This window comes from Thalia democratica, chromosome 5, assembly GCF_965202585.1.
Source record: "Thalia democratica chromosome 5, ktThaDemo2.hap1.1, whole genome shotgun sequence".
In the NCBI taxonomy this organism is placed as follows: domain Eukaryota; kingdom Metazoa; phylum Chordata; class Thaliacea; order Salpida; family Salpidae; genus Thalia; species Thalia democratica.
Window position 1 is genome coordinate 56,502,718 of NC_139169.1, and position 27,857 is coordinate 56,530,574.

At 24.6% G+C, this 27,857-nt stretch overlaps 1 protein-coding gene and 1 non-coding gene across 2 annotated transcripts; one reads left to right on the forward strand and one right to left on the reverse strand.

The window, feature by feature from the left end:
- Positions 1 to 2,594: 2,594 nt before the first annotated feature.
- On the forward strand, positions 2,595 to 10,420 carry LOC145837004 (neuronal calcium sensor 1-like). Its single transcript, XM_082944771.1, has 6 exons — positions 2,595 to 2,691; positions 3,004 to 3,113; positions 5,776 to 5,908; positions 7,339 to 7,427; positions 9,302 to 9,379; positions 10,050 to 10,420. Exons 1-6 carry the CDS (start codon positions 2,628 to 2,630, stop codon positions 10,146 to 10,148), a joined length of 573 nt encoding a protein of 190 aa, XP_082800897.1. The 5' UTR covers positions 2,595 to 2,627; the 3' UTR covers positions 10,149 to 10,420.
- Positions 10,421 to 24,178: 13,758 nt separating this feature from the next.
- LOC145837338 (U1 spliceosomal RNA) lies at positions 24,179 to 24,342 on the reverse strand. Its single transcript, XR_014369974.1, has one exon. It is a non-coding gene; the product is annotated as a U1 spliceosomal RNA (small nuclear RNA).
- Positions 24,343 to 27,857: the final 3,515 nt, after the last annotated feature.

The following is a 27,857-nucleotide window of genomic DNA, read 5'->3' on the forward strand; positions in this document are numbered from 1 at the left end:
TAAGTATTATGATTTTGGACAGTGGTCTCCTTGGTAATTGAAATCGATGCACACTAAACTAAAAAAAAACAAATATTTTAGTGCACCAAAAACTCAAAACTCCCAAAAAATATGCCAAAGACCTTTTTTTTTCTTGCTGTTCACCATGAACTTCAGAATAGTTAAAACAATTAAAACATACTAGTAGTTTAGTGGTTTAAAACTCACTTTCAAGTAAAAATCTAGAATAATTTTAACTTTTTTTATTTTTTTTATTCCATAATATTATACTAAAACTTGTTATAATCAAAATAAATCTAAAATTTGGTAACAAAACTTTTTGCAACAGTTTATATATATGTTTTTTTTTTGAATATTTTTTTCACATGAGGGTAGCAGAGATCTTGGCTTTCTTGACAAAATTGTGATGAATTTCTTTGCGCTTTTATTTGACAATCGGTTGTGTGTAAATCTTTTTACTTTTGTCAAGGTAGTGGAAGAAAACAGTAGAAAAAAAACGAACTAAATTGAACTAAGATTATTTTGTTTAGTTATTTAGTTTTATGAGAACTACCTAAATGGAAAAAAAGTACTTTAAAGCTTGCACTACATTTTAAATTTTCTATCTAATAAATTTGATTCAGAACACTTTTTTTGGTACGAACAATCAACTATCAGCATTTAAATACAAATGTAAATTTTCTTACATTATATAATTTAGATATTTCTAAAACAAAAGTAGGAAAATTGCTTAGATCATTTTTAAAGAAAAATCGTTATAAGTTTAAAGATTTTGTCTAAAATTTGTTTATCTAAATAAAGAAAACTGTAGTTTAAGCTGGAAAAAATGTTAAAGTAGAGTTTAGATATAATTTACTTATACATATAATATAATTTTTAAAGCACTAGTCAGCAAAGTTAAAAACAAATTTTATTACAAAAAGTTCAGATTTTGCTTTTGATTTTGAAATTAAGAATAAAATATCACTTTAAACAATAAACTTTTGACTGAAAATTATAAGGTATTTTTGTGCGCTAAAACTGTAAACTACTCAGTACTCATACTGTTTTCACTCTATCTCGCAGTAGATCTTTTTTTTTTTTCAATATATTAGTTTTTAAATATACGCGAAATGTTTTTAAAACAAGCAAAAATAGTCTACCCTTTGAGTTAGTATATGTATAAAAAAAATTCTAGAGTTTAAAGTATGTTAATAAGCTTAAATAAAAGTAAAAAAAAAATCTTATAACTTTCAAAGCAGACTAAAGTAGTATGTATTAAAGCAAGAAAAAATTAAATTTGACCTTTAGAAAACTAAGAGTAAAAAACTTTTTTATGAGATTCGTAAAAATTATTTTGGAATAGAAGAAAATTCAAAGTTTCACAAACTTTTAAATTTAAAATCAGCCTGAGTGACTTAGTAGTTAGTCATAATAAAAAAATTTCACAAGTAAATTAATATAATACATGAAAATTAGTTATTGAAAAGTTTTTATAAATTTAAAGAAAAAGAATATTTAAACGTTTGAAAATTTTAAAACTTGTTAAATTTATAGAAATATCTATTTTAAGTTTTTGAAAACCTTGCGTTTTTAACTACTAATAAGAATTTTTTGTATAATTAAGTTTTTAAATGTTGGTGTATAAATTTGCAAGTAAACAATTTTGTTGCTTTATTTTCATAAAGTAAGTTAGTTTACTTTAAATTGAAAAATAGAATACAGATACTTATAACATAAATTTAAATATATAATTCTAAAACCTTAAATATTTTTTATGCGTGTTCACATGATAATAAAAATTATTTAAATAGGTATTTTGATAAAAAAAAAGGTTCTTATTTTAATCTTTAATTAAAAACTTTTTATAAAAGTTTTAATTTTGAAAACGAATAACTTGATACTTAAATTTATAGCTATAACTAAAAGTTTGCAAAAAAAATTATCTTTATATTTCTTAGTAATTCGTATTAGATATTGTATTGGTTTGCATTGTCAATACAGACAAAAAATACTTCGGTTGCAAAAAGCTCATGGTAATTAGAAACTAGTTGGTTTTCTAATACCCCAGGCAATGACTTCCGAGACAACATTTTAATATGTAGATATTTAAATAATTCTCACATAGTTTCTAGTTTGTTAGAAAATATGCTTCACTCAAATTTCAGAAAACTAAAACTTAATTATCACACTTTAGCTACTGCATTTTACGATTTTACTATAAAAATGTACTGTTTCACGTAAAAAAAAATACTTATGTATTTTTATTTACTTTTTTTTAACTTTAGCTTTATTCATACTGTTTCTAAATTATTTTTTCTAAGTTAAATTGTACCTCAAAACTTAAAGTACTACAACATAAAGAAAGAAAACAATATTCACTATTGTTTAATATTTTTAATGTTAATTTATCGGTGGACAGCTAGTTAAATATAATATACTTGTTTTGAAAACTGTTGTATCTAATTATTAATAATGTCTGTATTTAGAGTAGAGCTACTCTGCAGCTCGAATTTATTTGAACAAATATTATTCTTACTGTCAGTTTTTTTTTATCTATCGATTGATTCGATATTTTAGTATCTAAATGTTTCTTAATTTTTAATAAATTAAATAGAATAGCAAACAAATTTGAATAAAACTATACCATGGGACAACAAAAGACAAAACTAAGACCTGAAGTTTTAGAAAAGTTGACGAAGGAAACTAAGTGTTAGTTGAACTAAAACTAAACTATATTATGCTCAAAGTGGTATTAAGATACTTTGATTAGGTAAAAATAAAACTTTTTTAAAAAGCGCACGAGCTACAATGGTGTTAGTTTAAAGGTTGTTACAATATTACTAAAATAATATTTTTTAGATTGCATAAATTCGTAACATACAGCCAATATAAAACTTAAAACTTACAAACTATTTTTTGTAACATTAATAAAAAATTAAAATCGTTTTGTAAGCTAACCTTAATTGAAACTAATAAGAAAAAATCTATTGTAAATATCTAAACTTTGTATATGTTTTACAGTCAGTGAGGCGGAACTGCATCAATGGCACAAGGGTTTCATGCATGACTGCCCGACCGGAAAGTTGTCGTACGAAGAGTTTCAAGGCATCTACAAACAATTTTTCCCGCAAGTAAGAGTTTCTATAAATGTATACAATGTATCCTTGACGTTTGTGTTTTCTGCTGCTGGTGACTTGTAACGACTTGGATTTTGGTTTTCAATTTATCTTTTTTTAGCTTCAATAAAACCTCAAAGCAAGGATTTTTACTTAGCTTAAAAAGCCTATAAACATGAACATTTTTTTAAAGTTATATTAAAAAAAATATTTGATGAATAACAATAGCTTGTTATTTTATTTTTATGAACAAAAAAGTCATTTTTTCATTATAAAAGGTCGCCTAAGTTAGAAAAACAAAGCTTTTATAGTGTCAGTTGGTTTGTAAAATAATAGGTTCCAAGATTTTAAAACGCAATAGCAAATGTAAACATAAAATTGTTTATTTACTTACGAAGCGTATTTTGCTAACGCTTGAGTGTGAACCACGTAAAATTGACATTTCCATCATACACTACATGTATATTAAGTAGTATTGTATTTTAAAAGTTGGTCTATAAACTTTTTTTGAAAAACCTGTAGTCGCTTTTTATTGTATAAGAAGGAAACATGGTGTATTTTACCTGTTCTAACCTGTATCCACGTAACATAAATATAATAACATTTTTATAACTATTTCATATTGAATAAAAGATTTTAAAACTTTTCAAAATTAAAGTTATAAACTTTATTGACTATGAAAACTAATTTCTCGTTTAGTTATCACGAAGAGGTAATCAGAAATAAATAAAAGTAGGAGTAAAACTAAATGAATAAAAAAACAGTTTTACCAAAAATTACAAAAGGTATAACATTATCACGTTCGGTTATTTCAAGGTTTAGTTATTTCGATAAAAAGTTAATTTTCAATCTAATAAATGTTTGTACTTTTATAATGAAGTGAAAAAAAGATTAAATATTTTTATAAGGTTTAAACTTTAGTTTTTAAGGTTATTGTATAATTATATACAAAAATTTACAGCAAAACATTATATAAATTATTACTAAATTGTTATTAATTAATTGTTAATTATTAAAGTTAAACAAACTAAATCAATCACTGAGTTTACCTCAAAAACAAGCGAAAAAAGAAATGTACAATTTGTAGATTTAAGAGGAAAAAAAATAATACTGCTTAATAATAACTTTACTACCAAGTATTATTGCATCTACCAATACTGCGGGTGTACTAGCAATAGATAAGAACTTAAAAGATTTTAAATTTGCTTTATACAGTTTTAAAAGTAAATATGACAGTATCTGACTGAGTTGAAAATTTTTTATTTTAAGTTAAGTAACTAGGAGGTTTCTAAATGTTGACGTACATCCAAAAAATCTTTAAATTTTAAACAGTAGTTATGAAGTAGAAATATGATTGATAATGAGTCGGTAAACTTGCCTGAAAACTTCTTAAATTACTGTTTTCTCTTTTATTGTTTTTATAAAAGAAGGTAATTGTAAGTACAAATATTTACAAGATATTAATAATATTTAATAAACAAGTTCTAAAAAGTTTTTAGAAGCATAATGCATGGTGACTTTTTTAAATGTTTGGTAAGATTTATTTTACTATACAATTCTTGTAGTCCTTTCATGTGTTATTCAAAAATATTTAACTAAAGTTGATGTTTTAAGTTCAAATTTAGATAGCAAAGAAATGATAATGTATGTTTAAACACATCTAAAACAAGCACAAACACAGCGTTAGTTTGTTTACATAAAACACACACAAAACTTTTTTTTATAATAAGATATCAGCTGAAATTAAATATTAATTTAAAATACAGTTTTTTAAAAACTCTGAAAAATAAGATAAAGTATTATTTATTTAATTCCGTCAAAAATGCTTTAGATATTTTTTAAGTATAAACTGTTGTATTATCATTACGTTTCCTGTTTAGTTTAATGACTATAAATTAAAACTAGTTTTAAGAGTTTTGAAGTATATACTACAACTTCTAGGTGTTTTTGTTTAATTATTTATGAATACTAATATTTGTTGTATCTTAAATAAAGTGTGTTATTATCATACTTAAGTATTTTTCTAGTTAATTACATTTTCAAAGCTAAAAAGTTCAAATGTTTTGCTTTTTCGTTGTATAAAATTTTACTTAGTAAAAACCTAGTTGAAACTAAAAAAATTGTTTAAAAAAACATTTTGGGCGTTTTCATTGTTTCAGAAATCAAGTATTTTATAGTAAATGTGTCTTAAATTTAGTAAATTATTGATAAAAATGCTCTTTAGCTATGTTTTTATGTTGTTTGCAAATATTTGACTTGTGGCAAAAGGCATCTTTATGAGAACAAAAATCTAAAGTTTTTGTTTTAAGGTATGGAATTTTATTTTTATCAAGTTTAAGCTTTTATCAGTTTTGGTCTTAATGATAGAATAATTTGTTTTCAAAAAATTATTAAATTTAAAAGAAGCGATTAGTTTTGAAATCATAATTATTAAATACATGTTTTTACTTTTCTATACCAACTATTAGCATCGATTCAATGCTTATCTTGTACCAAAATAAAAAAATAAAAAATAAACTTACTTTAGCTGCATATACAGAAAAAACTTTACATAAACTATTTAACTAAATTTTTAACTTTTTGCAAACTTTATAAATCTAAAAAATTAAATTAGACATCCTTAAAAACATTTAAAAAAATTTGCTATAAGATAAGCTTAATGTGTTAAAACTTTTAGGGTAACTCAGACAAGTTTGCAAAGTTTGTTTTCAAAACTTTCGATGTAAATAAGGACGGCACTGTGGAGTTTGAAGAGTTTATAACTGCACTATCAGTCACTTCAAGAGGCAGTCTGGAAGATAAGCTTAACTGTTAGTTTATATCAACTTATATCTAAATTATATTTGTTTTTGAATTACGTTCAAGATCAGTTCAACAGCTAAACAAAGTAAAAACTAAACTTTTGTGTGCTAAAATTGGAAAAATATAAATAAAAAACATTAACATGGCAAAATAGTTTTAGTGTTTATCTTACAATTCATTTATTTTATAAGCACTTTAAAGCTTAAGTAGACTGTCATTTTTAATCTTTTTATAAAAATGATTTATATAAGTTTAATCAATAAAGTCGGTAAATAAATTATTAATATAAAAGTAAGGGTAGAAGGAAACAATTAACTAGTGATAAACTTGGTTTAGGTATAGTTTTTCATCGCTTAATATCATCAACTTTTTGGTTTTAAACAGAACTTCAATTCAAATATTTACTCTCTTAATCAGTGCATGTTTATAAATCTACGATTTTCTTGCTTAATTTTATCTTCCGTTCACTAGTTGTTTTTAATTGTTTTAGATAAAATATACTGACTCATAAAGGATAAAATATATTAAATATTCCATACTTTTGTTATAACATCGTTGTTTAAATCTATACTTGAAAAATTATTCAAACAACAAAATCAAGCTTCAACAAAATGTTTATTTGAATTTTTTTTTTGTAATGTTTTTAAATTTACTTATGAGGTAGATTTATTTTGATTATCTTCATAAAATCGTTTGAAATTTTACTAAAAACTTATTTTTTAGTTTAGTTATTTAAACTTGGTATAATGGATAACGGATGAAATGATAGAACCTTTACACCTGCACTTAGAAGCGCTAAATATTCTATTTTATTGATTAAACCTTTTGTTTATTTCAACGAAACTTGGATTGTTATCAAATACTTTCATTTCAAGTTTAGTTTTCAAAAGTTTATTTGTTTTAAAACACAAGCTTATAATTTTTAATAACAAACCACCCTAGCTATTAACAACAAAAAACGCAAAATTTCATTAAGGAAATTACTAGTCACACAAATGACTTATATTTAAAATAAGTAAGTAAAAGCTGTTTTTTAAGCACAAACTTAAACAAGAAGTATACGTAAATTATAAATCATATAAAGTTTAATTAAACGAGGACTTCATAGTTTAAGCTCAAAGAATAACTGCGGTCGACTTTCTTCTATCGAACTGTTTTCGTTTTCGAGATACTCATAAAGCGTTCAAACATATTTAAATTTGACATGTGAGTTTGCGATAGTGATTTTAGCATGTCACATATCGATTTTCGTGTAATTTATTACAATATATTTTTTACTACATCATCGGCAAATTTATTTGTTTTATTAAATTCAAGTTTTTTTTGACGTGCAGGTTATTTAATTTAAGAAAGTACTGTTTGACAAAAAACTCAAGGTTGGTTTTAGTAAAATAAACTTTTTGTTCGTTTTTTATATGATCTACTTTGAAATTCACAGGGGCTTTTCACTTGTATGATCTTGATAACGACGGCTATATAACAAAAACTGAAATGCTTTCAATTGTTGAGTCTATCTTTTCCATGGTGGTTAGTAAATTTATTTTCAATTAGCTTATCTTATCAAGAGTTTTAAAACTGATTGAATTATCAACCTAAATTTTACTTAGAAAATTCATTAAAAGTTTAAGTAGTGCTTAAACAAAGAATTTAGTTTATTGTGAAGGTTTGTTTTTTTAACTTTAAAATTTAAAGTTTCTAACTTCAAGTAATGATAATAAGGCTATGTAATTTCATGTAACAGAAATATTTTGTAACTTTAAGCTTGCAATACATCCATGACCTTTCAAGTTTTACTGTTTCTTTTATACAAATCCAAAAGATAAGTAGGTGTATGTCAAAAACGCGGAATACGAACTTTTAAAGTACTAATCTACTGCAATCGGTTTCAGCCTTTTGTTTTTCGTACTCTGCTTTAAACTAGTTTGAAAAGTTTCAAAACAGAAAGAACCCCATTATCGTTTGTTGAATTATTAATTTTTTTAATTTAGCACAGAAGAAAACGTTTATTTATTCTTTAGCTCAGTGGTTTGCCACAGTTTGTAAACTTTTAGTCGGGTTTAAGTCAGTCTTATCTTAAATAAATAATTTTGCATGCTTTTGATTAGTAAGATAAAAAACCTTTTACTTAAATTCAAAATGTACTGGAAAAGGCTAAAGTAAATTCATTGTAAACTTATAATTTAGGTCAGTTTTATCACCGAGGTTCATATTATGTTTCTTATAAGTATTTTTTTAGTTATGTTTAAGATAATTTGTAAAATAAAACGTTGATTATGGTTAAACATTTAAACTACGTATTGAAATATTAAAGGTTTAAAAAAAATCAGTTGTATTGTTTCTGTAAAAGTCACATTTATAATAGTTTAGTTTGTAATTTGCGATTACTCGTTATACAGTTTTTTTTAACTATTATAATTAAACAATTAGAATTAACCATGCTAAAACTAGTATTTTCAACAGTATCTAAAGTATATTGATGGTTTTTTATAGTTAAAACTTTGGTATAATTTTTTATCTTTTATGTATACTTTCTATGTATCTAAGTAAACTAAAATAATTACTTATCTTCAAAAAACAATAAATTTGTTTTCTAAAAACTGTATAGTCATTTGCCTTAACTTCTAAAACCTAAAATTATGAATTCTAAGCAAAGAAATTACAACTAAAGTAATAAAAACAAAAGACTCAAACACTTATTCTAAAGTAAATTTTTATCTTTTACTATATCTAAAAATACATTGATAATTCTTTTTTTTTTTTTGAAAAGAACGTTTAAGGCGTTTACTAGTGATGACAGCTTCGAATTTATAAAAAAGAATTCGTGCACAAGTTTAATTTGTTTTTCTATATGTTTAACAACTTTTATTTAGCGTTGTGTATAAAATTCATTAAAACAAAACTGTAAATGTTTTTAATTCTAAGTATGCTTTACCTTCTATATTTAGTATTTTTAGACATTTTTACTTTTTTTTACGACAATTTTATAGTTATTTATAACTTTAAAATAAAGAAGTTAATTAAAGTCATTTTTTTATTTAAAACAAAGTTTTGAAGTATGTTTAAGTATCTGCTGTTAGCTTTTTTTACAACAACAAGTTTGTAATTGTCTTAACATTGGTAGCCTTCCATAAACATTTCACTTGGTATTTTAAACTTTATTAGTGTTTTTATAAATTAAACATAAAGATCCTGCTTGATTAAATATTAACTTTTTAGAAGCCTTTGTTAAAAAAAGAATTCGAATTTTATTGTTGGATAATTTAGTAGTTTTAAATATATAAGATATATCTTAAATTTTGTTCAATATATATATGTTATACAATATATATATATATGTATATATTAAAAAAAAATTATATATTTTTACAAAACAAAAATATACAATTTAAGTATTTTAAAAGGGAGAATCAGTGAACTTGCCTGCTGAGGAAAACACGCCACAAAAGAGAGTAGACAAAATATTTGATTTAATGGATAAGGTAAGTTTAACACTCAGTATAACCAAGGTACATAAAACAAAAGTTTAAGAAAAGTATAAAAGTATCAAAGTTAAAAGCCTAAACATTTTTTAAACAAGAAAACTCAGTAGTTACTTTGACTATGTATTTTAATCAGAATTATATGCAATATAAACAATATAAAAATTAAAAAAAAATTGTTGTAACGGTACCATACTTGTCTACTTAACTTAATTTTTTTTTATTATCATTTCATGCTTAAAATTATTAAGTTAGAGGATATTTGTAGAGTAAAAAAATAACAGTACAATCTTTTTTTCTGTGAGTTTAATATTAGATTTATTTTCTCGCTGCTTGTTGACGATTATTAAAATTTTAAACCTTATACTATTGGATAAAGGCAACTATTTCATTATTTTTCTATTAGAAAAAAAGTTAGTCAATAATTTGTTTAAATTAAAATGGCTTCATTTTTTTAATCATGAATTTAAGTTTTTAAAATTTTGTCTTATATTTAATTAAGAAACTTAAACTATATTACTAATTGAAAACATTATTTTTGTCTCACTACAAAAAACTGCGTTTATAGTTAAAAGCTTATTCTATTGTTCTTTTTTGTTGTTGTTGTTTCAAAACACATACAAAGGACTTAATCGTGTCTTCTTTGTACATTATACTTTTTTTCTAACAGAACGGTGACGGTCGACTGACTCAGGAAGAGTTCTTGGTCGGAGCGAAAAGCGACCAGTCAATTGTTCAGGCCCTCTCAGTTTATGACGGGCTTGTCTGAAGTTTTGCAATTTGTTATTTGACATTCCTGTAAAACTGTTCTTGCTTGTTGTTTTTAAGTTTTTATTTTTGAAATTTTTACTCACTTTTAAGTGAAATGTACATTTGCTGAGCTTGATTTTACAAAAAGATCCATAAATATATGCATCAAGTTAATTATGAAAAATCAACTGCTTACCACTCAAAATCTCATCTGCTAAAGTGCGTACTTTTATCTAATTCAACAAAGGTGAAAACTTTTTTTTTTGGTAAATAAAGTTTGATTTTTTTTTTTGCATTTGCACTTTATGTTATTATCTAGAACAGATTAAAAAGTTTCAAAAAAAATTAAATTTTGAAAAAAAGATAAAATTTAATATAATCTACTTGACTAACAAAATAAAAGAACATAAGTTATAAGAGTTTTTGTTTAAGAATATCTATATAGCTTTTAACAGAACAATTCAATAAATCTAGAACTAAATTATGAAAGTAGTTCAAGTAAAATATTTTATTTTCAATATACATATTTGTGAACTTTTTTTTCGAGCTACTTAAATATCACTGAGCATTATTTCTAGCAATTATTTAAACAAAAAAGAAGCCAATATAGCACTGATCACAAGATTTAAATGTAATAGCGTTTATCTTATGTTGTACCATAAGTAAAGTTTTCAAAAAAACATTTAAGCATTTGACCAATGGTCGGCGAACTATAACCCGCCTGCATATTTTTATTTCTAATGATATTTAAACCACGAAAGTTAAAACTGCGCTGCGCCCAGTAAGTAAATCTGGCTAGCTAAACATTCGTGATCTTTAAGGTAATCAAAATATGTAAACACTAAAATACAAAAAAATAGTGCATCCTAAGTTTTACTTTTGTTATTTATTAAGTTATAAAAAAATAAAAAACAGAACTTTAGTTTGTAATTAAATTCAAAATTATACAACTTACTAAAACATGGTTTGTTTTTATTATATATGAGTTCTACCTAGTATTTTTATACTCTATTCTTATATTTAACCATATAATCTTGCTAGTTAAGCTTTCAGCTGTATTTTTTTTTTATGTACTTCAAGTAACTTTTTGAGATTTAGTCTCTTACATGTTTTCAAAAGAACTTGAATTTCTGTAATTTAAAAAACATAATATAAGAATTTAGTACTTTTAAGATCATGAAACATACTTGAATTTCCTAACCTTTAATAATTTTAAGCGTAACTTAATTAACATATATAACTTAATACTCACAACAATTTTTTTTAAACTTTTTATTATAAGTCTAAAACTAAACAGTTTCTAAATTTTTAGTAGATATTTTTAAATTAAGACGCTAAATTAAAACATCAAAAAAAAATTAAAAGAGTAAAATACTTTAGAAAAAGAAATGTATAGCTAGAAATTGATAAACGAAAACCAACACTAAACAACAACAGTTTCTATATACATTTTGTTAAACTTGTAAAAAAGCAAAGAGTTTTTATGCTATTTAAATGATAGGAAGTTTTGAAAGACCTACATAACACTCAACTTCAAAGAAATCACTTCACTTAGAGTAACTATTCAAAAACATAAACTTAAGCGTTAGTCACTATACTAACATCTAAACTGATAAAAATCAACTATTTTATGACATAAAACTTAAAACCAAAAAGATATATATTGCATGTTTTTATACAACAGACAATAGTAATTTTTTTTTTAATTCTAAGATAGTGTTATTTAGTTCTTTTACTAAGTTTTATATAAACTTACTATGTTCAATTAAGTATTATATTTTTATATAAAAGCATTTGTAAAATTAAATTTTACTTATGTAGTATGTTGATATTTGTTGCGTGTTTTGGAATTATCAAAAATTATTGTAGAGTTTGCCTAGTTTAGAGTATTAGTAAAACTATGAATTGAGAAATATTTCTAGTTTTTTATTGAGTTACTTCAACGTTCACTATTTATAAGGTATTCAAGTTTATAACATATTTTGATAATCGTGCTATTTTGGTTTTTATGGTCATTACTAGTCGAGGAAATTTAAAAAAGAGTTTACACTTTATGTTAAAAAAATTTTATTTTTATTTCACTTAAACATTTTTAGTAAAATCTCTTGTATTAAAATTTTATACAAAGGTCGCTGAATTCAATGAAATCTGACAAGTCTTTTAGCGTCAAAATTTTTAAAGGAATTTGAGTGAATTTTAGAAAAATTAAGCACTATAGTAACCTCTCGCATCTGTACACACTCTCGTTTAGTTACGCATTTTAGAATTTTAAGAAAATCAAAAATAAAAAATTTATTTTTTTGTAATACTGCACAAACGAGGTTTATTGTGATTTCATTTAAAAACATTAATATATCTTAAATACTATGCAAAATAAGTTTATTCTTATGTGGGCAAAGGTAAAACTAAAAAAAGTTATAGTAATATAAACAATTTTTATTAAACATTTTTCTTAAATTTTATACATTTTTGTTCAAAAGAAGAAATCCCTTATAATACCAAATGCATATTTTTGTAAAAAGCTATAGAAACCAATTTTAATGTAGACACCACACCATTTCTTAATTGTAAAAAAATGCTTAATTATAAATTTAATTTGCTAAGTAGAATAGAATATAAATGTTAAGTATCAAATGAGTCACATATAAATAAAGATAAAGGTAAAATCTACCTATTATTAAAATTAGTAAAAATTTTTTACAAGTATTATTATTTTGTATAAATTTAAATATTTTTCTTTTAATATAAGTATATTTTTATCTTTTGTTTTCTTATTTATAAAAAAAGTAAACAAATTGTTAAAAGTGGGAAAGTCCCCATTCTGCTTTTAACTAGAAGCAATATCAAAAAACAGCCTTTATAGTAAGTATATTTGGTTACTCTCGTATCTTTACGATCTCTCATATCTTTACGCATTTTTTCTGTGGACACAATGTGCGTAAATAAGCGAGAGGTTACTGTATGCCCTTTCTGAATATTTTAACATATAAAAATAATATAGGCAAACAAAAACACGAAAATTATTTAAATTATATTTCAAATTTTATTTCTTGGTTTTTTGTAAAACTGTTTTTAAATCATTTTTGCATGGAAATTTACTTAGTATAAGCTATCTGCTATACTCTAAACCAGGGTTTCCCAAAGTGCTGGGGGCGATTTTAGTAAGTCGGGGGCGATAATTAGTAAGGGGGCGAAAGGGTGGGCGATAACTAGTAAGGGGGCGAAAAGGGGGCGATTTTAAAGTTTTGGGCTGTCATAAAATTTTTACTTTTTATATTGCTATTTTACTAATTTTAGCTGGCTTATAAATATTTGACCCTGAGGTAAAACTTAAACATAAAAAAGTTTATTTTGTTTATGTAAAATAAAGAGAAAAAAATCAGGTACTTATAACTCCTACTTTTAAGTAAATTACATATTTTCGTTCATATGTTTTCTTATTTAACAATTACATAGATCATAGACGATCGGAATCCCTCTCACCATTTTATAACCTGACATAAATGCTATTTGGGATCATAAAGTGTTTTTAAAAATCTATGTTATATATTATAAAATTTCTAGGTAAACTGGCAACCCTGTATACTTTTATTTCCAATTGTTTTTTTGAAAAGTCACTAAGTTAGACTAAGAAATAAAACTATACAGGGTTGCTTATTTACCTAGAAACCTGGAAAAACCTGGAATTTTACAGTTTAGGCAAAAAAAAAACCTAAAAAATCTGGAATTTTTAACAATTTTAACATATTAAGAAGTAAAATTTCGATTTGACACAAAAAAGCTATCATATAGATAAAAATATAGATCTCTTCGAGGCAGATCTTTTTGAAGTAAACGACTTACAGGAAACCTTCTCAGACTTACAAACTGACCTTGAACTTAAAGTAAATTTTTCCAAATAACGATATAAAAGCTTTTGGACTCAACAAAAATTAAGGCAAAAGTATCCAATAATTTGAGAGGAATTTAGATTGCTGTTTATAGTTTTTCCTTCTAGCTATGTTGTCGAGAAAGCTTTCAGTTCAGTTATCAACATCTTGAGCAAAAGATCTAATCTAGATATTTGTAAAGGAGACTTTATTTTACGGATTAAGAATCAGATTAGAAAAACTTGCAAGCAGTCTTAAAACTCATCCTTCACATTATATTAGACTTCAGTAGCAGACATAATTTTTGGAAAGTTTATTTTGTTTTATTCGATCTTTTAAAATACTTCTTATTTAACCTGGTTTGTATTGTATTTAAGTAGACTTTTTATAATAAAAATTTTATTAAGTTATTTATTTTACACCAGGTTTGCATAATGCCTTATAAATATTTATTACGGTAGAGTTCCTCTTGAGTTCGCACTTTTTACCCAAAAAAAAGTGCAAATTTATATTTTCTAAAATTTAACTTAAATAAAGTCTATTACTAACTAAGTATTAATAAAACAAAAAATACATAATATTTAATAGCTTATATAGATCTGTTTTTTAATGAATGTTTGTTTTATGTTTTAGTTGATTTCATGTTTATGCATAACGTTATTGCATATAACATATTTAAAATTATCATTTTGTAAAAAAAATGGTAATAATTTTTGAGTTTGCACTTTTTGATTTTGTTCAAAGTGTGAACTCAAGCGGAAGTCTACTGTATTTATTAAATGGTTTATGTTTTAAATCTGTTAATAGTTTTATTTTGACCTGTATAACTTTTTAGTTTATATTTGTGGTTGAACATTACACTAAAATTTTTATAGCATAGTGATTAAAGTATTTGTTTTAAATAAATTTATTTGACATATTTTTTTTATTACTTGTTTAATCTGTATAAAAAAAAAAAATGATAACTATTAAAGTTTTTATTTCAAAATTTTATTTTTTGGTTTTAAAAGAGTATAGATTTGAGGTCTCTGTTTGAAATGACTTCAAATTTTTCATTTAAAAGATTCTTAAACTCAATTTTATTTTCTTACTTGATTTATTATTGTTGAAAAATCTATATATTAAGGAATTTTAAACTATTAATACAACTGTTTTTTGTTTTATCTTAATTTTTAATATATTAGAAATTAGAATGTGTTGTTTATTGTAATAGTTCAACACTAGCTTTTAGTTTTTTACTATTTTCTTCTGGTAAATTATTATTGGCTAATAACTAGAGAAAAAATAAATTTAAACAGTATTAAATAAGCTATCAAAAAGAATGCTACAGTTACAAAAAAAATGTTAACCTAATTAAAAGATTTTTTTAATCGATTACTTTCTGTTCACAGAATTAACTGTAAAACTTTTGATTTTTTTTTGAATTTAATTTAAAAAAAAAGAAATTGTTAAAATTAAGGTTTAGTTTCCTAAAGGTTATTCCAAGTCAAATACTGTTTAATGGTATACTACTACAAAAAATATAGTTTAAAAACTTTAAAATTAAGTTTTTAATTTTACAACTAACTTGCTTATAATATATCTTAGCATTGAAATTAATAATTTTACTGCATTAACTGAAGCTGTTGATGAAACCACTTTTCATGTGAGATAATCAACCAGTCGGTCAAACTTCCTCAAACTAGATTAGAAATTATATTTTAATATTTATTTTGTTATATGTAAAATAAACTGTTCATTCTTTTATATTTTTTTAATCTCTGGTATAGTAATTTTAGAATATACCTATTTATAAAATAATTAAAGTATATTGTGCGGCTTAAATAAGTTACTTAGTATTAACTTCTAATTGTCCAAATATGAGAGATTATTATAATGTCAAGTTTAAGTTAAGATTTCAGATAGGTAACGTACGGTTAAGATCCAGTCAAATTTCGACCCACTAAATAACTTGAAAACTACTTGTGCAAAATAAACAAAATTTAGTTTTTTGATACTTAGTATTTTGAAATACACTTTCAATTTGGTTTTCAGTTCACAATAGTATTTCCTAGATCACAATAATACTAAATAATTTTATTACAATTCTGCTCGAGTTTTTTAATTTTCATATACGTTTTTTTTTTTTAAATTATGCAGCCCGCAATTATATTTTTTTAACAAGTTAAAACTAGAAAAGATTTTATAGTAAATATGAATTGCTGACTACAAAAGTTGTCCAATACTATCCTAAAAGTTTCATTAGTTTCAAAACATTTCATATTTAAACAGGATTGATTACAGAATACACAAGGCTTTTTTATAATTAAGTATTTCAATACACTTTATTGGCCTTATAAGAAAACAAATGTAACTTATTTTCTCAAGCCCTATAAACTGCTTTGAACACAGCCCAAAAAGGCGTGCATAAGAAGTACCAGACTAAATTACATTTCGAAAACAACTTTTTCGGCTCAAAAATTTGTACTCAATAGAAAAACTACTTGGTAAAATCGTGGGGGGCGATTATTTTTAAAATTTCTAAAAAGGGGGCGATTTAGAAAATGAGTTTGGGAAACCCTGCTCTAAACTTTAAACATTGTTATGTTTTATTTGATAAGCAATTAAATCATGAGACAAGTAAATTTTTAAGTTCTTGCTTTACTTCTAAAAAGTGTGTATTTTTGTGTATAACTTTAAAAACAAACTAATAACTAGTTATACTACTTACAAGAAAAAAGTTACTAATTTTATTCAGAGTCATATATAATAGTCTAGTTTAAAAAAAAAAGTTTTATGTTTTTTAAAAAAGCTGTATAGGGCCAATTCTCAAATGTTTTTGATCTAAAAACGAGTTAGTTTTCTTGATCAGTAATTCTTAAAATCTACTTTGCATGTGTATATTTTAAAACCAATGTAGTAGTTTTCCGAAATCATGTGAATTTTAGTTAGTTTTTAACACCTATTACCAGTTGAAAAAGAAGCTTTCTAACTACTAAATATAATATTTTTATTTGTATTTATAAAAACACTGTGTATCTTTTGTTATGTCTATATAATATTTTGTCTAAAAAAATTATAAGAAGCTAAACTATGTTTTTTTTTGTATTTTTGATTGACTAACCTTAATTTATCAGTAATAGCTTCAATAATGTAACAATTTTTACACTAGTTACCAAACTTTAAAAATAGAAGTTTTCACGACAAAAAATAATTAAGAATTCTACATTTATTTTCATTAAATATGTATTCCTCCTAATTACTGTGCTGTATATAATTAGGTTATAGATTTTCAAGTTACTAGATTGCTTATACGTTAGTTAAAAAGACTAAAATAAAAAAAAGGTGTTGAAATACAATAACATCAACTTATGAAAGATTTTCTTTTTTGCTAGTTTTAACAGTTAGTAGTTAACATGAAGAATAACAGTTCCACGAAGTTATTCAAAAGATTTCTGGTACTCTTCCGAGTTTTTTTAATGTTTGGATAACGTTTATATTCTTAGCTAACTTTATAACAAAAAATATCACTTTTTGCATAATAATTATGCATAATAATGTTGAAATTAAACTACAAACTTATATCGTAGTTACTTTGATAGCTCTTTTCAGCTTAGGTATTTCCTGCTTGATAAAATAATTGTATAAGATATATATTTATTGCTTGTATCTAAATTATTTTATAATACGTTTAGATATAAGCTGTATGAAATAAAGTATAGAATTTTTACACTATTAAAACAAAATATAAGCTTGATCTAGTCTTGATAAACACTATTATATGATTGTCGTTAGAATTGAAAAGTTAAGTTTTAAATGTATATCAAAAAAAATTAATTAACATTTTTAGTAATTGTTAGAAAAACAAGTATACCACAAAACTTATAAACCGCCAATACACTACAAATCCGCTTTCTTTAGTTTAGGTGATCAAGTTTAGTAGTTTCAAGTTTTGAAAAACTTTCACCATAAAGTTATTACATTTGGTAATCCATAATCGTCGTAAAAATATTAAGTAAGGATCACATTAAAGTAAAAAGTAGTTTTAGTTTGCAATAAATTTAAAGTTGTCGTACAAAAATTTGTTGCAAACATAGTTTACTTATAAATAGTTTTATTAAACAATCAGATATATATTTGTTTTAACAATGACAAAATATTTGCTAATAATTATACAGAGTTTCATGCATTTTTTTAAAGACAGTCAACAAAATCTAATATGCAAAAAAGATAAATTTTCTTAAATTAAAAAAAAAATACGATTTAAAATTATAAAAGAAAACGATAAAGATTGTAAAGTAACGTTTCAGTTGAAGTTATAAATCTGCCTAAATTTGAATAGTTTTTATGACAAGTTATAAAACTAACTGGACAATTTTTTTTTCCGCATAAAAACCAACAAACTAACAAAAATTAAGTGAAACTTTTAAATATGAAGTGGTTTTAATAATGAACCAGGTAAAAAACAATTTGTTTAATGCTAATTGAGTTGCATAGATGAGATACTAAACCTTTTATGTAATAAATTTTATTTAAAATTTAAAAAAAATTAATTACTGTGCTGGAAAAATACTGCTGACCAAATAAGCACTGAATGTTTAACTTTGTAGATCAAAATTATATTGGTCAATAAGTTTTTAGCCTTTGATTGCAATCGTTGTGGCTTTATAATTGCTTTAAGTAGAAAATTAGGGATAAGTACTAAAATGTGTGAAAATGTTTATTTCAGAGCCTTAGGCCAGTTTATGTGGTAGATTGATTTCTATATAAACAAGTTGCAGTTCTTAGGTTTAGAAAACATTGCTGATTCGATTAAAAAAATAACTAGTTTACAACATTATCATGTTCATTATTTTTTCGTATTAAAACTATAGAGTGATACTGAAACATTTTTCAAATTAGAAAATATCACTACTATTTTAATATTATAATTTGAACTAAAACACAGTTATGTAGTTTGAAGAAAGCAATTGTATCTTAAAAATTAACTTTAGGTTAATTCATTAAGACCAAAAACTTATTTTGTTTTTTAGCATTTATTTTCATTTCGGAAGTAACATTTTAGATTACTTAGTTAATTTAATTCCTAAATACTTTGAAAAAAGATAATTAAAGTAAGAGTCAAATAATAATATTTATTTACAACGAAACGAATTCTTTATGAAAATTTATTTATATTTATAAAAAACTAAAACTATTCTTAATTTTTTTTACTATTTAGTTTTGAAATTACTTCACCAGTTAATTAAGCTCGATCACCTTATGTTTTTTTTTAAAACAGTATTCTTTTGTTTATTATTTTATACTTATATATAAGTTTTAAGTTCAAGTTGTGAAAAGCAGTAGTTTTTATCATTAAGTTTTTATTTTTTAATTTTTATTTTCTATAATAGATTTCAGCAACAATGAGATTTGTTTTATTAGTCTTGATTTTCGCCCTACTTTCGAGTTGCGAGTGTTACCACCAGAACAGTCCTTCACAAGACAGCAATGAGGGCAGTATCGATCCGAGAAGCCAACTTTTCAGCCCCGGCGCCAAGTACAACATGGGTCAAGCGCAACCGAACCTCAACTCCATCTTGTCGAGCATTAATGACTTCATGTCGATGAGCTCGCAGGTCACGTCGCACTTCAACATGCTCATGACGGCTAAGATGAAAAAAATCGGCTTCTTCTGCAAGTTTCAGTGCAAGAGCAAGTGCTCGATGAAAGTTTGGAGAAAAAATTGTTCCAAGCAATGTGGCGGAGGCAAGTTTTCTGATAAACATTTAAAAGTTCCTACTTATATTGCTTTTTTGTTTGATTTTTTTAATTGAAACGCTTTACTTACATAGCGAAAAGTTACAAAAATTATTGCTTAAAATCTAAGCGTTTTTACAATAAACTTACTTTTTAGTTAATCACTTTAAATGTAAAAAAAATAACTAACTTTATTAAATACTCTAACTAGCATACCTCAAAAGACTCACAAAACTTTATTTTATAGAAAAAAAATTATGTTGAAAAACAATATTTTAACAGTTTATGTTTTAGTTTTTGTTTTCGTACTTTTATTTTTTAGCAAAAATTGATTTACAATTAGATTTTTGAATTTTTTTTCTAAAGTATTACATATCTTGCTTTAATGTAAGTATTTTAATTTAGTTTTTGTTATTATACAGAGTTTTAATTTAAGATAAAGTTTTAATTAGTTCACCGGTTTTATTAATATGTGAGCAAGATTTTTTATGTGCTTAGTTTAGAATCTTAAATTGAGATATAACCTTAACTTACTAAAAATAACTAAATATGTAGGTTTTATATTTTTTTTTCCTAATTCTACACTACAGAAATTAGGTTAGTGATTTTTTTTTTTATATCTTAAAACTTTTCTTTAACTAAGGTAGCTTTTTTTTTAACTAGTTTGTTACTCTTTTGTTATATTACTTTAAGCATCAATTTTTATTTTACTTTTTGAATTTTATTTTTAAACTAATGTTACTTATACCGATTTAAAATACTTAATAACTTAATTTTTTAATCCGATATAAAATTTTAAGAAATTCTGCAATTATTTTTTAATTTTCAAAACGAAAAGTTGATAACATTGGTTATCGTGTTAGAAAACTGACAAAACTTTATTAGTAATAACATCATCTTTCTTTTTAAAGTGCTATATAAATTTTAATAAAAATACAAAAAGTAATATTCAATGTTAATAATCTTAAATTACTTCCTTTAAAGGTCCGTCAAAACTCTTATCGTCGAGCTGCTTACAATGTGCCACGAGCAATGGTTTCCCCGAATGCGGAGTTTGCGTGCGAGATTGTACCAAGAGCAGGCTGGAGGCTAGAAAAATTGAGAGAGTGATGAACAAAATTAAGACAATGGGTGAGGAATCATCAGGAATGATGCCCGAAAAATTTTATGGATAAAATTGTTTAAAGTTTTTTTAAACAGTATTTTTATTTATTTAAAATAAAGTTAAAACTGAAATCGATGTTTATAAAAAGTACATATTATTGAATTCGACTATTATGTTTTATAGTTATTACATTTCTAGTGTCGCTGACTTTGAAAACGTTTTTAATAGAACAAAATTGAATCGTGCTTTTGTTTAAATAAATCTTAAGTAAATACTAAAGAGTTTATTTTAGTAAGTTTTTACAACTTTTATATCATTTTAACATTTTAATAAACACCATACAAAATTTATTGCATGTTTTGGTTTTAAGAAAACAAATAGAGAAAACAAATATCTATTTGAAGAAGATTTATTTAAGCACTGACGAAGTCTTTGACTGAAACTTAGTTTGTAAAATAAATTCTTGAAAGAATAAATTCATACAAAATTTATTTAAATAAAACTTAAATGGAAAGTAAACTAAACTTCTTTAAACCTCAAAATATTTTTGTAAAACAATTTTGTAAGTAAAACGTTTATCAATATTTTTAATGGTTTAACTACATTAGGAGCATTTATAAAAGACTGCCGGCATCTTGTATAGTTTTTTCTGGGATGTTTACTGCTTGCAAATGGATCTAAAAACTTAACAAATAACAAATATTTACCATCACATAAAATTTAAAAATAAAATAAAAAGCAAGTTTCAGTTCATAAGAAATTTTTTTTGGATGAATTAAATAAGTAAACTTATAGGTCTCAGTCAGTTTTATTTTAGCAAAAATTACTAAAAACATAAACATTTATAAACGATTTAACAGTTTTTTTTAACATTTAATAAGTTGAAAAAAAGTTTAACCAATGGGTAAAAAGTAATAAAAAAAGTTTTAATGATTTTTGAATTCGAGTACTTTATCAAAAGCTTCTCCTCATGCTTCGGATAAAACTGGGATGCTTTTTAGTTTGTTGTAGCTTATTGAACGACAAAAAAAGAATCTCAAAATATTTGGTCCTACGACATAATGCAAAAAAAAACTTTTCGGTTATCGAGTCGCACACCACGGATACCTTTTAACGTCTTGTCCAGGACAAGTTTTATTAAGAATACCTTTTTAATGGTTTTTTGCAGTCTAAATTCTCTTCAACGTTAAAAAATGTATATAAACAAAAATGCTAAAAATTTAAAACGAACCAATGATTTAATATGGTTTGGCCATAGTTTTTTTTTCTTTTTAACGTAAACATTCTCTTACATATTTACATTAAAAAACTTCAGTAGCCTCGGAACTTCAAAAAATAAATCTAAGATTAGCTTCAGAATGAATTCAAAAACTTAATTTTTCTATGCTTAAGTGTTAGTAGATAGACTGATAGTTCCTGTTGTAACTAGTACGTCGTTCTATATGAACATTAGAGTGCATCTGTTGCCCCGACCTTGAAATTTCAATAAGTAAAATTTTTTGACGTTGGGAAAAAAAATAAATAGACAGCACAAAAAGAATTAGCTTCCTAGCTTTAAGCCTGCTGAAGCAAATTACTTTTGAAAATTTTGCTTTATATCGGTATATTTAATTAAGGAGGAAAGAGACTATTCCACTTAAAATTCATATTCTTCTACGGTTTTAGAGATAATTACCTGAAACATCAGTAAATATTCCTTGCCATATTTAGATAATTCTGTATAAACAAAAATTGAAAAATAAAAAATAAAAGTTTTATTAAAAAATTATAATATAAATTTGAATTTTTTTCGTATTTTTTGGATAAAGCTTTAATTTTTTTTTCTAACCTTTGTTTATACAGAATTTTCTAAATACGGCAAGGAATATTTCCTAGGTATGAGGTAATTATTTCAAAAAACGTAGGAGAAATAAACTTTTAGTGAAATAGTCTTTTTCCCCTTTTAAATATACCGATATTAAGCAAAATTTTCAAAAGTAATTTGCTTCAGCAGCCTTAGAGCTAGGAAGCTAATTCTTATGTGTTGTCTATTTATGTAATTTCTCGACGTCAAAAAATTTAACTGTGAAAAATTCTAAAATTTTCATTTTTGAGGGGCAACAGATGCACCCTAATGAATGTCTTACAAAATTAATTATAATTTCAAACTTGAAAATTGTTTTAAACAATTTTGATTTATGATAAAGCTAAATTTCAGACTTTAATTAGTAGCAGAAAAAAAGTCCTTTTTTGATGTCGAAATACCTTTTGATAATTTAATAAAAGTTTTAGAATGATCGTTTTTACTCTTTTCGACCACCACACATGTGTTAAAAGTTATTTCTTGGTATTACTAAAATATATAAATTGAAACATTTTCTGTGCATTTTGTTGTAACTAGAAAATTCACACGTTTAGTTTCACAAAAAAAGATCTACTTAGTAATACCAACAAAGTATAACAATTTTTAACTTACTAGAGATCAGTATGTGATTATTTGTAGCTCAAAAGGTTTCAAAATTAGTTTTTCCATTTAGGTATTAAATATTTTTTTTGTACTATAAACAAATTATAAAAATCAACTTGTAAAGTTATTTGTCTTAACTAAAAACGATTGCTCAATTTACTCGAATGTAAAGAGCTTATTTAAATAGAGGGGTGCAAATTAAATATTTTATTTACGACCCGGTTTCGGTAACAGAAAAATTGCGACCTATTTAAGTAGAATAAAATATAAAACTGCACATAACAATGTTAGTTATCTATTACTAGTTATAGCTGTACTTTTTTTTTTTTTTTTTACTTCTCATACAATTAACGAGTAAAATCACATTTTCCTCATAAGTGTCTAAAAAAGAGCCTATGTAAAACAAATAAAGTATATTTCTAACAGTTTTCAACAGAAACCTTTTCATCAATATTACTGACATAAATTATTCACATCATTTTTTTCAAACCTTAAGTTTTAGAGTACAGAATACTTTGGCTGATATTTCAAATGAAAAAACTTGCTTTTAAATACAGGAAAATGTTAAAAATTTGTTACATTTTTGCAACTTTGTTACTTATTTTACTTAATCTTTCTAGTTTGTACTTAATTAGTCATGTTCGTTCTACCAAAGTTTTAATATTGCTTAATACAATAACATAATAAATTATATTAAATTTGAACCTGATGCAGCTTAATTTATGCTTATTAAATTAGTATTTAAAAATGTAGAACTTTTTTTTCATACATATTCTCCGTTTTTTACATCACCTTCTTTTATAATTAATTTAATCCTACTGCCGGGGAATTTTAAACACTAAATACAACGCGTTTAATCAAGTCTGCTTATAATAATAAAAATGTCAAGTTTCAAAGTAGGTATTAAAGAGAGAGGACTGCGCGAACGCAAGTTCCCCGTAGGAGAAATTGTACGGCCGAGTTGTTCACGTTTTGAACAATCGCAGAGGTCAGTCTCACCAATGTGCAATGATGAAACCTCACCCTGAGTCAACAGCCTGCCTGATCGCTGTTGAGACTCCCGTCAGGTAAGTTTAACTTTATATTCATCAGCTGCTACCCAACCAATAGACAAGAGTTTACAATTAGCTGCTAAGTTATTGTGACGTCATAATACAAGAGAGCTGAGAAAGAGAATGAAACAATTTAAACGCTACTCATGAGTTTAGGTTAAAATAGCCCTAACTTAGTAGCCAAGTTTTATAATGTTTAAGTAAGAAGTAGATGCCGATTGCCGTGCCCCTGTCTTTTGCAACGCTTTTAACTAAAAACAAAAATTGTAACATTTATACAATTAAATAATTTTAATTTTTATCTGCTATTAATTACAACTTGTAAAGTTTTTTAATGTTTTTTTATTTTTGTTAATTTAATAAATTTCAAAAATTAATCTACAACAGCTCCACAAAAACTTTATACTGAACAATAACAAAAACTTTAACATTTAAGAATCGAATTGTCCACTTTTGTAATAATTATAGGTTTTTAAACATATTCTAGCAGCTGATTTTTGTTTATATATATTATATATATATTGTTTACAAACAGAGTTTAACAGACCACTAATTTTAACTTCCTAGGTAAACTTCCTTTTACAAAAAGTTATCTTAGGTGTAGATACTATTTCAATGTAAAATGATATGACCAACAAATTAAATTTTAAATTATTCAAATTTTGCTTTTCTGCATTAGTACTTGTTTTAAATAATCAAATAAGTTTATAAAAAATTCTTAATTTTTTTGCGCAAAACCGAAATCCTTATGAATATTTTGAAGAATATTTTGTAAGCTTATATATTTTAATTTATAATGTCTTTTTTTTTGCTATCTCTTAATTTTACTTGATTATAAAGATTTTTTTTAATTACATTGCTTTAAAAAAATTCTTTCGTATTTGTATACCATAGTATTTTAGATAGGTTTTCTAAATTAAGTTTGTTCAGATTTAAAGTTGTACAATGATCTCTTTAGATAACTAAACAACAATGTTTAGTTTTACGTAGCAGGAATAAGACACTAAACCTAACAATAATATCTGTTTGCATACTTATTTGAGCTACTTTATCAAAAGCGAAAACGGTGGTAAACAATACTACCTTAGTTAAAAATTACACCTTTAAAAAATTAACTATTCGTTTTATTTTACCATAAATCATAATCTGACCAAAGGTTAGGTTAGGATAATATTTATACCAAGGTTTTTCAAAGTGACTTAATTTCTCAATCGCGGCAGTAAAGGTACCATGCAGTACTTGAAAGTATTATTTGAATATAAAAAGCATTATAAACAATGTAAAAACATTTATTAGCAAATTTAATTGATTAGGTAGAGGATAAAAGGTTATAAACATATTCCTTCTTTCAAATCAAACCATCTAAGCAGGGATTTACTGCAATTCAAGCCCACAATAAAGGTACTTTAGGGGAAAACCTTTTTTGATGACCAGATTTCAAAAAATATTTTTAACAGTACATTAAAGTTTTAAAAATGTATGTTTTAGCATCTCTGAAGTAAAAATAGTAATTTATGATTTAAGTAGTTTTATACTTAGAAGTTTTATTTTTTTATGTAAACATATATTTTTTGAATACTACTTACACTAATGGCATTTAAAATATTTTTTTTATTAGTAGTTTATTCAACAGACTGTTACTCTGCTTATAAGAATTTAAATGCGGGCATACAGAAGTTAATTTTTTTGTTATTTTTAATGATTAAACTCTATCTACTTCAACAATGTCCATACTTTCAAGGTTACAAATAAAACAGCTCTCTATTAGTTTAAATATATTTTTGTTTATGTATACCTATTATATTGAATGTTGTGTAAAGTTTTGTATAGCAGCCTCCCTAACATGAAAAATATCATCAACTATCACAATAATAAGGTTTTAGAAAGAGCAAACAAACGGATAAAATGTTTATTTGTAGAACTAAACTCATTTACCCATTTAATTATGAATTCCTTATAAAGGATACATACAAATCTACAGACAGGAATAATGAATTTATTGGCTCAACAGGACATTCAGTCAAAACAAGATGGCAACAGCACAAGTATTAGTATGCTCAGTAAATCTCAAGTGACAGCCCTGTTAAATTCACTCTATCAAAAAACATCAAAATATCTGAAATCAAATGGCAAATTCTACTCAAAATCAACAGCTCAGTACTAAGAAAGGCAGATAATTAATCTATAATACCATGGAAGAGTAGCTTTTTCTGAAGCAGATAGAATTAGATCATTTAAAATATAAAAGACTTAATTTCAATATGCCCCCATTTGATTCTTAGTATTTTTAGCTTATTAATTATTTATATACAGGGTTGCCACACACTCAGGGAATTCAGGGAATCTCAGGGAATTTTCAAACTGTAGAAAATCTCAGGGAAACTCAGGGAATCTCAGGGAAACTCAGTGAATTTTGGCATTTTTCTTTTAACTCAGGGAAACTCAGGGAAGTTTTGATTTTTTCTCTAAATTTCAGGGAAGTTTTTGAAAATCTCAGGGAAATTTTTTTTTAGATCTAGAATGAGGTTTAGTTAATCCAGTTTCAATATTTTGTTCAAAAGTAGTAATTTTTATTAGTTAAGTGGTTATTTAGAATTTTTTTAGCCTTGCGGCTAGTTCTTCAATACTCTAAGTATTAACATTGTAGTTTTTTAAGTTTTAAATTTATATTTACTTAAGTAAAATCAAACAGTTTAGAGAAATGAAAGTTGTTGTTAACTATTCAATGAAAAGTTCTAATAAACTTTTTATTTTTAGTTACTTATGTAGTTTAAAAAACACTATGTTGTACTATAAGTAACCTTTTAAGATTGAGTTTTTAAAAACAGTTTTTTTCATAAATTTAATGCAGGAGCATACACATACAACCTTCCTTTTATTATTAAAGAAGAAAAATGAGAATAAGGTATTAATAATTTGTGTTAGACGAGAAATTTTTTTTTTTAAGATTTGAAAAATACTCAGGGAAACTCAGGGAAATTTAAGGTTACTCAGGGAAATTTTTGGTCACTCAGGGAAGATTTTTTGGCTCAAAGAGTGGCAACCCTGTATATATTGTTTAAGGATATAAGGACGTCCATTTTTTTTTAAATTACATTGGCTTTTATATAATAGCTTAAAATACAAACTACAAGCCAGTTTTCATAGAATTAAAAAATCTTATTTAACTATTGAGATAATGTAATTTTTGTAAAAAGTTTTCACTACAAATGTTTGGACCAAAAATTTTTAGGGTCAGTTTTCTTGGAAGTTTTAGAAATCACTAAAAATATATTTTCTCCTTCAATTTTTGAGCCAGAGACCTCAAACTTTCAGAAAATGTTCCTTTTTTAATTTAAAAAAGACTCTGCATGAGTACTATTATAGGATGGTTTTGAACGTATTTTTATACCATCTGCAACTTATTATTAATTTATTACAGATGTTTTTGTGTTAAAACTTTATTCCGACTAACGGCGGCGTTTCACTGCTCTCAAATAAATTTAAGAACAGATCTACAGAGTCTATAAAATATTAACACACATTAGAAAAAAAGCAT

What these genes read in the sequence shown, in the direction of transcription:
- LOC145837004 (XM_082944771.1), top strand. Translation starts at nt 2,628, where the DNA reads ATGGGACAACAAAAGACAAAACTAAGACCTGAAGTTTTAGAAAAGTTG. An exon ending in TCTGGAAGATAAGCTTAACT is followed by an intron (nt 5,909 to 7,338) that starts GTTAGTTTATAT and finishes TGAAATTCACAG; the next exon opens with GGGCTTTTCACTTGTATGAT. An exon ending in AGTCTATCTTTTCCATGGTG is followed by an intron (nt 7,428 to 9,301) that starts GTTAGTAAATTT and finishes GTATTTTAAAAG; the next exon opens with GGAGAATCAGTGAACTTGCC.